Below are 13905 nucleotides of genomic sequence, written 5' to 3'. Positions count from 1 at the left end.
GCGAGGATCCCATGGAACACGCATAGCACACTCCAGTAAACAAATTCAAACATGGAGGCACCGCTGGCGCCAGGGGCGGCCAACGGCACCATACGGGCTCCAAGCCCAGCACCACCCTTGATGGACCCCCAGATCATCGTCGACCACCTGGAAAAGGTTCTCAGCGTGAATCTGGACGCCTCGCCTCAGGATCTCCGCGCACCCGGCAGTCTGCTCTCCCCGGCCAAACTCACCGATACGATACAGCGCTGCTCTCGCTTTGCCTCGGAGGGCCAGTCGGTCCTGTATCTGATCAAGGACAAGACGGACGATGCGCATGTCGACGCACTGGATGGCTCAAATGGCAGGCGCTCCCCGATACTCTTGAATGTGGAAGGATCGAGCACACCACTGACGTCTGCAGGTACCGCCCAGCACTACACGTACACTGTCTCTACCGAACTCACGGCTTCGCGCAACTGCGCTCAGTTTGTTGTCATTTCCAAGCGCCCGATACCCATAGACCCTTCGATACCCCTTTCCGCCCAAGTCCATATTTCCACTTTCCCTGGTTTTATTCTTCCTAATAATGCATCTTCCCAAGACGGCACTCCCTTGGAGTTTCTTCATTCCCTCCTTCAGTCTGCCTTTGAACCGTACTTTGACACCTACACCAAGACCCAGCGCAACGGGTCCAGCGCCTACAACAAGGGCGACAATGATGCCAGGACCGGCTTTTCAGCGGCCAAGAAGAAGATGGCGGAATTGGCGCTCAGCTTGCAGCATTTGCAGCAAAATGTTGAGATCCCAGAGTTGCTGCTGCCCCTGCACCCCATGATTCAGAATGCATTGGACGATGCGAATCAGAAGGGCATCAAGCCTTCGCCCGACCTCATTCCCCCGGCCATTGTGCAGGATAGCAGTTTTTTGAATGGGCTTCAGGCGACTGTGAATGGATGGATCAAGTCGATACAGACCATTACCAAGACTACGCGCGATGTGTCAACGGGGACAGCCGCCCAGGAAATCAACTTCTGGATTTCCATGGAGTCGCGCCTGCAGGACATCGAGACACAGTTGGGGAGTCCGGGTGTAAGGCTGACATTGGATGTACTCAAAAATGCAAAGCGTTTCCAAGCCACTGTGTCCTTCAGTGCAGATACTGGACTCAAAGAGAGTACCGATCTGGTGCAAAAGTATAATCAGCTCATGCGCGAGTTTCCTCTTGACCAACTGCTTTCTTCTACCTCCCTAGGAGCGGTCCAGGAAGCCATTCAGGCCATCTTCAGCCACATGAACAAGAAGCTCCGTATCTGCCCCTATCCTGTCCGCCGAGCGCTACCTCTCGTAGAGGCTATTTCTGGAGATCTCGACAGTCAACTGCACAAACTTCTGCACGGCAAGACCCTTATGCACATGGACTACCCCGAGTTTCAGGCCATCATGGAGATTGCAGACAGCATCTGGCGCACTTGGGAGGAGAATGTCAAAGAGTTCACCAATGTTGCTCGTGAAGTCACGAGGCGAAGGAACGAAAAGTTCATTCCTATAAAGATTGCGGCGAGACACAAGGAAACCGAGGAGCGTATTCGGTACATCACAACCTTTCGCAAGAACCACGAGCAGCTGCAACGGACTATTGTCAGCGTTCTTGGCTCTCAGTCGTCGCTATCCGACGGTTCGCAAACCAAGGAGTCGGTCATTATCGAGGAGATTGGTGATGTAGACGCCGTCAAGGAAGTCAAGGAGGCCTACGACGTCCTCAAGGATGTCGATGTCCTGGATGTCTCTCAGGAAGGGATTCGCCTCTTTGAGCAGGCCGAGCAAAAGTACAACGAGCGCACCTCGCGTGTCGAGAACTCGATCATCGCTAGGCTGAGGGATCGCCTTGGTACCGCAAAGACTGCTAGCGAGATGTTCCGCGTCTTCTCCAAGTTCAACCCTCTATTCGTCCGACCGAAGATTAGGGGAGCCATCTCGGAGTACCAGACCCAGCTTATTGATAATGTCAAGCAGGACATTTTAGCTCTTCACGAGCGCTTCAAGCGACAGTATGGCAATTCGGAAGCCCATGCCATGGCCCAGCTTCGCGACTTCCCTCCCGTCTCGGGTGCCGTGATTTGGGCCCGTCAAATCGAGACACAGCTGGAGAGCTACATGGGCAAGGTAGAGGACATTCTTGGCAAAGACTGGGCGCTCCATGCCGAAGGCCAGAAACTCCAGGCAGAGAGTAGCATGTTCAAGAAGAAGCTTGACACCCGGCCTATCTTTGAGTCGTGGCTTCAGGAAGTTGCGAGGAGGAAGCTGTCCATCTCGGGACGCTTGTTTCACGTCAGCAAGAATCGCGCGGCTGGTAACATCCTTGAACTCAGTGTCAATTTCGATGCGCAGGTTATAGCACTATTCAAGGAAGTGCGAAATCTAACGTGGCGCGGCTACCAGGTACCCCATGGCATCAACAATATCTCCAAGGAGGCTAAGCGAGTCTATCCATATGCTGTCAGCCTAATGGAGAGTGTGCGCACATACACTCAGACTGTACGCTCAATTAGTGAAATGACTGGCGTCTCGCTTCTGCTGAACAACTATGTCAACGATGTTCAAGCATTGGTCAGCAAGGGTGTACCGCTCAAGTGGGAATCGTTCGTGCACGCCTACGATCTGCATGTACGGCAATCAGGTTTCCCTGCCGGAGCTGGTAGCATTCGAAGTGAGAGTAAACATGTTCAGTTTGTGCGCGACTTCGCTGCCGCAACCTCGCTGCTTCAAATGAAAGTTTCTACCCTGGTCAGCATTAATGCCACGGTCGAGAAGGCATTAAAGGATCTTGAGACCTGCCCTTACAACAAGGATGCTTTCCAGCAGAACCTTGAAACTATTCAGAAGTCCATTGATCAGCTTAACCTGGAGAATTATGCCAATCTGGCCTCGTGGGTTTCTGATATGAATGCGCGGATTGAAGCTATCCTCCTCGTGCGACTCAACCGAGCAATCTCGTTGTGGATCGAAGTCTTTAACAACGTGGAGGATAGTGATGATACGCGACGACCTGTGAGCCAGCCTGCATCGACAGAGTCTCCCGAAGTCAAGCCAACCCTGATGCGTCTCACTCTTGAAATCACCATGCGCAACCAGGTCATTTATCTCAGCCCACCTGTCGAGTATGCGCGAGCCAGCTGGCTTGAACAACTCCAGCAATGGCTCGCGATCATTTGCACCCTGCAAAAGATCAAGGCTTCGCGTTACGAGATTCGGCTCGAGGCAAATAGCGATACAGCAGTCAGCCAATTCTCTGATCTTCCTAGTCGATGCACTGAATCTTTGATTGAAGTGTACGGCGCTGTTGAGGGCAAACTTCGTGAGATTTCCTCTTACGTGGACGAGTGGTTACAGTTCCAGTCTCTCTGGGACCTGCAATCCGAGCATGTATACGACATCCTGGGCGAGGACCTTTCGCGCTGGCTCCAACTTCTACAAGAAATTCGCAAGACTCGTGCTACCTTTGACAATTCCGATATTAGCCGTCGCTTTGGTTACGTCACAGTCGACTATGACCAAGTGCAGGTCAAGGTGAATGCCAAGTACGACCAGTGGCAGCAAGAGATTCTCATCAAGTTTGCGGGTAGACTGGGTCAGCGCATGAACGATGTCTACGTGCAAATTGAGAAGGCACGCAAGGACCTTGAGATGCAGACACTTGAAGCTTCTTCGACTGCCCAGGCTGTGTCGTTTATTACGACTGTCCAGCAATGCAAGAGGAAGGTTATGGAATGGGAGCCCGAGATTTCGACCTTCCGACAAGGACAGGCTACTCTTGCACGACAACGATACCAGTTCCCTCCAGATTGGTTGCAGATGGAGCAGATTGATGGCGAATGGCAGACTTTGACTGAGGTCCTGGAGCGCAAGACCAAGATTGCCAATGACCAGGCCGACGCACTACGTGCCAAGATCGCCGCGGAAGACAAGGTCGTCAACCAGAAGATCGTCGATATTACCGGCGAGTGGGCAGAGAACAAGCCTGTTGCTGGTAACCTCGCGCCCGCCGAAGCTTCTCAAATTCTAGCGAAGTTCGACCAGAAGCTCAACCAGTTGCAGACTGAATCTGGGAACATTTCCAAAGCAAAGGAGGCCCTCGGACTTCCCCCATCGCCTGAAAATGCACTGGAGACTTTGCTGGAGGAAGTGCAGGACTTCAAGTCTGTCTGGTCTGCACTTGGCACCATCTGGGCCAGCATTAACGATCTTCGTGATGTCCTTTGGACGAGCATTCAGCCCCGCAAACTTCGTCAGAATCTCGACAACCTAGTCAAACTGACCAAGGACATGCCTAGTCGTATGCGACAGTACCAAGCTTTCGAGTATGTACAGACTACGCTCAAGCAACTTCAGAAGGAGAATGCCATTCTTGCTGAGTTGCGATCTGATGCCGTACGTGAGCGCCATTGGGTCCGCATCTTCAAGAGTTTGAGGCCGCACAAGCGGTACTCTGCCATATCCCTGACTCTGGGAGATGTCTGGGACTTGAAGCTGGGGCCCAGTGAGAAGATTATTCGCGACGTCATCACCCAGGCGCAGGGTGAGATGGCTCTCGAAGAATTTCTCAAGCAAGTTCGTGAGACGTGGCAGAATTATGCGCTGGAGCTCGTCAACTATCAGAACAAGTGTCGACTCATCCGTGGCTGGGACGACCTCTTCGCAAAGTGCAGTGAGAACCTCAATTCTCTGCAGGCTATGCGACATTCACCCTACTACAAGGAATTCGAAGAGGAAGCTTCATCATGGGAGGACAAGCTCAATCGCGTACACGTCCTCTTTGATGTCTGGATCGATGTCCAACGCCAATGGGTGTACCTCGAAGGCGTCTTTACTGGAAACGCCGATATCAAACACCTCCTTCCTATGGAATCCTCGCGCTTCCAGAATATCAACTCTGAGTTCCTGTCTGTCATGAAGAAGGTCTCACGCCAACCCTTTGTCCTCGAAGTCCTCAACATCTCAGGTGTGCAGAAGTCCCTTGAGCGCCTCGCCGAGCTTCTCAACAAGATCCAGAAGGCGCTTGGAGAGTATCTAGAACGTGAGCGCGTCTCATTCCCTCGGTTCTACTTTGTTGGTGACGAAGATTTGCTGGAGATCATCGGTAACAGCAATGATGTCATGCGTATTGCTAAACATTTGCGCAAGATGTTTGCTGGTATCTCCGGACTGATTACCGACGAAGACGGCGTGATCAAGGGATTCACGTCCAAGGAGGGCGAGGAGGTTATGCTGAGGAACGAAATTTCGCTCATCAAGACACCAAGGATCAACGAGTGGCTTGGGGCCTTGGAGACGAATATGAAGACAACGTTGGCTGAGCTGACCTTTGAAGCCTACGAGGAGTTTTTGCAGCTTGTTGAGGCGGATGCGATGGATCCTGAGGCGTTCAACGAGTACATTGCCAAATATCCCACTCAGGTTGTCGTTCTCGGAACTCAGATTGCGTGGACCCATGCCGTGGAGAAATCGTTGACAGAGGAGGGAACCAGCCTGCCACAGCTCTATGAGAAGCAAGTCAACATTCTCAAATTGCTTGCTGCGGCCGTCTTGGGCGACCTCGCATCTATCCAACGTAGGAAGTGCGAGGATCTCATTACCGAATTTGTCCATCAACGCGATGTCATTCACAAGCTGCAGAAGGTAGGCGCGCGGTCACCTACGCATCACTTGTGGCTGCTCTCCATGCGCTACTGCTATGAGCCTGGCAATGATCTGCTGCAGCGATTGAAGATTAAGATGGCGAACGCATCGCTGGACTATGGATTCGAGTACCTTGGAGTTGCTGATCGTCTCGTCCGCACACCCCTTACAGATCGCTGTTTCCTCACGCTCACACAAGCCCTCTGCCAGCGTCTCGGTGGTTCACCTTACGGGCCTGCTGGTACCGGTAAGACTGAATCTGTCAAGGCTCTTGGTGTGCAACTTGGTCGCTTCACGCTCGTCTTTTGCTGTGATGACACGTTCGATTTTCAAGCCATGGGTCGCATCTTCCTCGGTATCTGCCAAGTCGGTGCTTGGGGCTGCTTCGACGAGTTCAATCGTCTGGAAGAGCGCATTCTTTCCGCTGTTTCGCAGCAGATTCAAAACATTCAGCTCGGTCTCAAGAAGGGTATTGAGGATCCGAAATCGCAGATTGAGCTCATTGGACGCCAGCTCAAGGTCAATGCGAATACTGGGGTTTTCATCACAATGAACCCTGGCTACGCGGGGCGATCGAACTTGCCCGACAATTTGAAGAAGCTGTTCAGAAGTGTCGCCATGTCTAAGCCGGACAAGGAACTCATTGCCGAAGTCATGCTATACTCGCAGGGTTTCTCGCAGGCCAAGGAGTTGTCGAAACATGTCGTCCCATTCTTCGACAGGTGCGCGACTGGTCTGTCCAAGCAGGCACATTACGATTTTGGACTACGTGCCCTGAAGAGTGTGCTGGTTAGCTCTGGTGGACTGAAGCGTGCACGCATTGCTGCTCAGCAGGACTCGCAGATTCCGGATGAAGCGATTATGGAACCTCAAATCATCATTCAGAGTCTTCGCGAGACCATGGCACCCAAGCTTATCCGGTCTGATGTTGATCTCATGAAGGCGATTCAAGAAGAATCATTCCCCGGTGTCGAATACATCCCTGCCCCACTGAATGAGCTGACTGAGGCTATTCGCAAGGTTGCTGCCAAGGAAAAACTGGTCGTTAGCGATGCTTGGATGACGAAGATTATCCAACTCTACCAGATTCAAAACTTGCATCACGGTGTCATGATGGTAGGTTCGTCGGGCTCCGGAAAATCAACGGCCTGGAGAACACTCCTTGAGGCAATGCAAATGGTTGAGGGTGTAGAGGGTGTCAGCCACGTTATCGATCCGAAAGTCATGTCCAAGGAACAACTTTACGGAACACTGGATAGCACGACCCGCGAGTGGACTGATGGTCTTTTCACCAGCATTCTCCGCAAGATTGTTGACAATCTTCGTGGTGAGGATAGCAAGCGCCACTGGATCGTCTTCGACGGTGATGTTGATCCCGAGTGGGTTGAGAACTTGAACTCTGTTCTTGACGACAACAAGCTTCTTACGCTACCAAACGGAGAACGTCTCAATCTGCCGTCAAATGTTCGTATCATGTTTGAAGTCGAGACGCTCAAATACGCCACCCTTGCGACGGTGTCTCGCTGCGGTATGGTCTGGTTCAGCGACGATACGGTTGACGTCGATATGATGATTACGAACTACACCAATCACCTCAAGACGGTTGCCTTTGATGATATCGAAGACGACTCAGTTGCGCCGGGTCAAATGTCGCAGAAGACGTTGGCAACGCAGGGACTCATTGCCGATTTCTTGCACATCAAGCTCACGCAAGATCGCTTCGTTGAGAAGGCGCTCAGTATGGCGAGGAAGTTCAACCACATCATGGAGTACACGGATATTCGTGCGCTCAACACGTTGTTCTCGCTGCTCAACAAGGCGTGTCGCAATGTGCTGGAGTACAATGTCTCGCATCCGGATTTCCAGCTCGAGGATGAGAAAATGGAGACGTACCTTGCGAAGAAGCTGCTCGTAGCTCTTGTGTGGGCACTGGTGGGTGACTGCCCGCTCTCTGATCGCAAGCAGTATGGAGACCTTATTGCTGGTCTTACGGATGTAGAGCTGCCACCGCTGAGCGAGTCTACATCTCTCATTGACTTTGATGTTAAGCCTGACAAGCCAGAGTGGGATATGTGGCAGAACCAAGTGCCCCACGTCGAAGTCAACACTCACTCCGTCACCCAAACCGACGTTGTCATTCCCACGCTTGATACTGTCCGCCACGAAGATGTTCTTTACTCGTGGCTCGCGGAACACAAGCCACTGCTTCTTTGTGGTCCTCCTGGTTCTGGAAAGACGATGACGCTGTTTAGTGCATTGCGAAAACTGCCAAATATGCAGGTCGTTGGCCTCAATTTCTCGAGCGCGACGACGCCCGATCTGCTTATCAAAACATTTGAACAGCACTGCGAGTACAAGAAGACGCTTAATGGTGTGCAACTTACGCCAACCCAGGTTGGTCGTTGGCTCGTGATTTTCTGCGATGAGATCAATTTGCCGGCACCAGACAAGTATGGCACTCAACGCGCGATCTCTTTCTTGAGGCAGCTTGTTGAGCACAATGGATTTTGGAGGACGTCGGACAAGACCTGGGTTTCGCTTGACCGCATCCAATTTGTCGGTGCTTGCAACCCTCCCACTGATGCTGGTCGTACGCCAATGGGCCTGCGTTTCCTACGACATGCGCCGCTTATCATGGTGGATTACCCCGGAGAGACGTCACTACATCAGATCTATGGTACTTTCAATACTGCGGTGTTGAAGATTATCCCAACGCTGCGAGGATATGCGGATGCTCTCACGAAAGCTATGGTTCAGCTTTATGCCGAGTCACAACAGCGATTCACACCTGATATTCAGCCCCATTACGTTTATTCGCCTCGTGAATTGACGCGCTGGGTCCGAGGTATCTACGAAGCTCTTAGGCCGCTGGAGAGTCTCCCCGTAGAAGGTCTTGTGAGGATCTGGGCCCATGAAGCTCTCCGATTGTTCCAGGATCGTCTCATTGCTGAAGAAGAGCGGCAATGGACCGAGGAATGTGTACACCGGATCGCAACTGAACACTTCCCCACCATCGACGAGGAGAAGGCTCTCGGAGGACCCATTTTGTTCTCTAATTGGCTGTCAAAGAACTACGTCCCTGTCGAACGTGAACAGCTACGTGACTTTGTCAAGGCGCGTCTCCGGACTTTCTGCGAGGAAGAAGTCGATGTGCCGCTTATCCTCTTCAACGATGTGCTCGAGCATGTTCTTCGCATCGATCGGGTCTTCCGCCAACCTCAGGGTCATCTCATCCTTATTGGTGTGAGTGGATCTGGAAAGACTACACTATCGCGCTTTGTGGCTTGGATGAATGGTCTGAGCGTGTACCAGATCAAGGTGCACGGCAAGTACTCTGGCGAAGACTTTGATGAAGATTTGCGCAATGTGCTGCGTCGCTGTGGTTGTAAGGGCGAGAAGATCTGTTTCATCATGGATGAAGCCAATGTCCTTGACTCGGGTTTCTTGGAGCGCATGAATACGCTACTTGCTAATGCTGAGGTCCCCGGTCTGTTTGAAGGGGATGAGTATGCTTCATTGATGACGGCGATCAAGGAGGGTGCACAACGACAGGGCACTATTCTTGATTCGCAGGAAGAGCTGTACAAGTGGTTTACTGAGCAGATTGTCAAGAACCTTCACGTGGTGTTTACGATGAACCCGCCTGAGGAAGGACTCTCGTCCAAGGCGGCTACTAGTCCTGCGCTGTTCAACCGTTGTGTGCTCAATTGGTTTGGAGACTGGTCGGATCAGGCTCTCTACCAGGTCGGCTCCGAGCTCACACACTCTGTGGATCTAGATCGTACAAACTATGTCGCTCCCGATACGATTCCAATTGCTTACCGGGGTCTCAGTCTTCCGCCATCGCACCGTGAGAGCGTTGTCAATGCCATGGTTGCGGTGCACCACTCGCTCCGCAGCAAGAACGCTAAACTGCAGAAAACACAGAACCGCAAAATGTACCTCACTCCACGTCACTTCCTTGACTTTGTCGCGCAATACGTCAAGCTATACAATGAGAAACGCGAGGATCTGGAGGAACAACAACGTCATCTCAACGTCGGTCTAGAGAAGCTCCGCGAAACCTTTGACAAGGTCAAGGAGTTGCGGGCTAGTCTTGCGGAGAAGCAGACGCAACTCACGAAGAAGGATGCCGAGGCTAATGAGAAGCTGCAGCGCATGGTCGCAGATCAAAGAGAGGCAGAACAAAAGAAGGCTTCGTCCATTGAGATCCAGGCCAGGCTTGCAAAGGATAAACATGAGATTCAAAAACGTCAAGAAGTGGTAGAACACGATCTCGCAGCTGCAGAGCCGGCTGTCATTGAGGCACAAAAGAGTGTGCAGAACATTAAGCGTCAGCATCTTACCGAAGTCCGATCCATGCAGAATCCTCCTGCTGGTGTCAAGTTGGCGCTCGAAGCTGTTTGTACAATTCTTGGGCACAAGTTGCCGGATGGATGGAAGACGATTGTGTCGATTGTCAGACGCGATGACTTTATTGCGAGTATCGTGCAGTTTGACAACGAGAGGCAGATGACTGCTGCACATCGCCGGAAGATGCAGACGGAGTATTTGTCCAAGGAAGAGTTTACGTTTGAGAAGGTGAACCGTGCATCCAAGGCTTGTGGACCGCTTGTACAGTGGGTTACTGCCCAGGTCACTTACTCTGATATCTTGGACCGCGTTGGGCCGCTGCGTGCGGAGGTGGACAATTTGCAGATGGAGTTGAGAAAGACGGAGGAAGGGGCCAAGGAGACGGAGGTTCTCATTCAGAATCTGGAGGACAGTATTGGGCGGTACAAGACGGAATACGCGGCGCTCATTAGTGAGACGCAGGCTATTAAAACGGAAATGTCGACGGTCCAGTTCAAGGTCACGCGCAGTGTACGTCTGCTCGACAGCTTGTCTTCTGAACGTTCTCGTTGGGAGGAGAGCAGCAAGAGTTTCGATTCCCAAATCGACACGATTGTCGGAGATGTACTGGTTGCCGCGGCTTTCATCGCATATGCCGGTTACTACGATCAACAGTATAGGAAGGCACTTACGGAAGATTGGTTCGACCACCTCAAGCACTCGGGTATCAGCTACAAATCGCCAAATCCCTTCACGGAGTACCTTTCGACCGCCGACGACCGCCTCACGTGGCAGCACAATGGTCTGCCTGTCGATGATCTGTGCACTGAGAATGCGATTATCCTGCAGAGGTTCAATCGCTATCCGCTTATCATCGATCCATCGGGTAGGACTACGGAATTCTTGCAGAATGAGTGTAAAGAGCGTCGTCTTACCGTCACAAGTTTCTTGGACGATTCCTTCACAAAGCAGCTCGAGAGTTCCTTGCGGTTTGGTAATCCGATTCTCATCCAGGACGCCGAGCATTTGGATCCGATTCTCAACCATGTGCTCAACAAGGAGTACCAGAAGACTGGTGGGCGTGTGCTTATCCAGCTTGGCAAGCAAGAAATTGACTTTTCGCCTTCGTTCCGCTTATATCTGTCCACGCGCGATCCCTCGGCCAACTTTGCACCGGATATCTGCAGTAGGACCACATTTGTCAACTTCACGGTCACGCAGAGTAGTTTGCAGACGCAGACGCTCAATGAGGTACTCAAGTCGGAGAGGCCAGATGTGGATGAGCGGCGCTCGAATCTCATCAAGATGCAAGGAGAGTTTGCAGTACATCTGAGACAGTTGGAGAAGCGTCTCCTTCAAGCGCTCAACGAATCACGAGGCAATATTCTCGACGACGACCGCGTTATCGAGACGTTGGAGACACTCAAGAAGGAAGCCAAGGATATCTCCGACAAGGTCTCCGAGACTGCAGGTGTCATGACCGAGGTCGAAAACATTACAAAAGAGTACACGGTCGTTGCGAGATCCTGCTCTGCCATCTTTGCCGTACTGGAGCAATTGCACCACCTCAATCACTTTTACCAGTTCTCGCTGCAGTACTTTACACAGATTTTTGAGACGGTGCTGAAGAAGATTCGCAATTCGTCAACTGTAGGGTATGCGGCGCGCATTGAACAGATTATATCGGAGCTGTTTGTTGATGCATACCGTCGGACGTCGCTGTCGCTGCTACAGAAGGATCGCATTACCTTTGCCATGTTGTTGGTGCAGGCAGCGCCCTACAAGATGGACAAGACCCATATTGACAAGATTTTGGATCCAGATGTTGTGGGAATTGATGTGTCAACCGAGACTGAACGCAAGGACGAGGCTATGGAACGAGCAAGCAAGATTCCGATGTTCAGAGAAGAACTGCCCAAGGTCGAAGCCGCTGCCTGGGACGCTTTCCTCAACGAAGAATTGGCTGAACGACATGTACCGCAAGTGTGGCCAGAGGATCTCGCAAACTTTGACAAGCATCTTCGCGCTTTGATCCTCGTCAAGTTGTTCCGTGTGGACCGCTTCGTACCTGCTGTCGAACGCTTCGTTACCGAGGTGTTTGGAAAGGGTCTGCTAGATGCCAGTGGAGATCTCGGCGACATTGTCAAACAAGTCAATGCAACGACACCTGTCGCCCTTAGCTCCTCTCCCGGCTTCGACGCCAGTTATAAAGTCGACAACCTCGTTTCGCGTGAACAAGTCACATGCTCCAATATTGCCATGGGTTCTAACGAAGGTGCCGCAACGGCGGATAAAGCCATTGCCAATGCTGCTACAACGGGCAATTGGGTGTTGGTCAAGAACGTGCATCTCGCACCACAGTGGCTGCAGTCGCTAGAGAAGCGACTCGAGGCGCTCAAACCTAACCCAGACTTCCGCCTCTTCCTTTCCATGGAATCGAGCCCTAAGATTCCCGTCAACCTCCTCCGCGCCAGCAGAATCCTCAGCTACGAGCAACCCGCGGGTATCCGCGCCAACATGCGAGACTCGCTCTCGTCGCTCTCCGACCGCGCGACCAAGCCGCCGATTGAAAAGGCTAGGGTCTACCTGCTCCTCAGCTTCCTGCACGCTGTGGTCCAGGAACGACTGCGGTACGCGCCCAATCTCGGATGGAAGGGCTTCTGGGAGTTCAACGACAGCGACTACGAATGCGCCGCCTTCATCATCGACGTCTGGGTCGAGCGTGTGGCTGGCGGTCGATCGAACATTGCGCCCAGCAAGATTCCTTGGGAAATGATACGCACCCTCATTACGGAAATGTACGGTGGCAAGATTGACGATGAGGCAGATTACAAGACATTATCGCAGCTCGTGGAGCGCGTCCTCACGCCTGCGGCGTTTGAGGCCGATTGGGAACTGGTGCCTAGAACTGGTGGTGCCGGTGCAGAGGCAGGTGGCCTCTGTCTCCCGAGTGAAACCGGGTGGAAGGCGTTTATGCAGTGGGTGGCCGAGTTGCCGGAACGCGAACCCCCGACTTTCCTGGGCCTGCCGGGCAATGCGGAGAAGTTGTTGTTGGTGGGCTGGGCTGGTGGGGTTGTCGAGGGGTTGAGGAAGGTTGGGGGGATGTTGGATGAGGGTGAGGTTTTGGGGGGTGATGCGGGTGTGGAGGGTGAGGGGGCGGGGGAGACGGTGGGGGCTTGAGATGTTTTGTGGTGAATAGGTCTAGTGACTAGATGCATGGGAGGGGCTTTTTTGGGGGGCTGGTGTTGTGATATTGTGTAGTACTCTTATGTGTGGGACTGTGTGGTGTGCTGTCTGTGACATGTGCTCATGATCTCTATAATCAATTCTCCGTGGTTTAATTCATGTACGTGTAATCATCATGATTTGTCATGTCCATCCCACCATCCCCCATACTCTTCAGAACTTGTAACCAACAAAACCTCACAACTCGGAAATTCAACAGTCAGGTGTCGTGTTCAATGATGGAATGAGGAGTCACAATACTTCCCCTTCCACTTCCTTTAAGTTGTTTTCCATTCTACAATAGCGCTAGAAAGGATGGGTTGTTTAGTACGCTTGCTAGGGAGGTTGGGAGGAGTTGTGGGCTGCTACTATTTTCTTAGTGTCTTTTCGCGCTGGCTAATGTTCATGTCTGGATTCGGCCATGTGGTGAGGGAAGTGTTGGATATTGGAAATGTTTTTGTTAGGGTTGTGGTGATGGAATTTTGGGTACCTGGCATATCTAGTATGACATTGTACCTCTACGGAGTGTTAGGCTAGGTGAGACAGATAAAGCCAATTTAGCTATTGATTCGTAATAGTAGGGGACTTTTTGGAATGACAGTGGAAGATAATGGCCGAGTCAAAGGTATTTGCATGGAGATGTCATTATGGAGTAAGCGATTACATACTTATTCTGGGGCTAGTACCGTA

At 52.0% G+C, this 13905-nt stretch overlaps 1 protein-coding gene across 1 annotated transcript; it reads left to right on the top strand.

Annotated features, from left to right (window-relative positions):
• Nucleotides 1-51: 51 nt before the first annotated feature.
• IAQ61_003984 (uncharacterized protein) lies at nucleotides 52-13170 on the top strand (the record flags this gene model as incomplete). The annotated part of the gene is made up of 1 exon (XM_003837506.2): nucleotides 52-13170. One exon carries the CDS (start codon nucleotides 52-54, stop codon nucleotides 13168-13170), a length of 13119 nt encoding a protein of 4372 aa, XP_003837554.2.
• Between the last annotated feature and the right edge of the window lie 735 nt (nucleotides 13171-13905).

This window comes from Plenodomus lingam (assembly GCF_022343315.1).
Source record: "Plenodomus lingam strain CAN1 chromosome Unknown contig_18, whole genome shotgun sequence".
NCBI lineage: Eukaryota > Fungi > Ascomycota > Dothideomycetes > Pleosporales > Leptosphaeriaceae > Plenodomus > Plenodomus lingam.
Note: the sequence above shows the minus strand (reverse complement) of the source record. Positions and strands in the feature narration are given on the sequence as shown.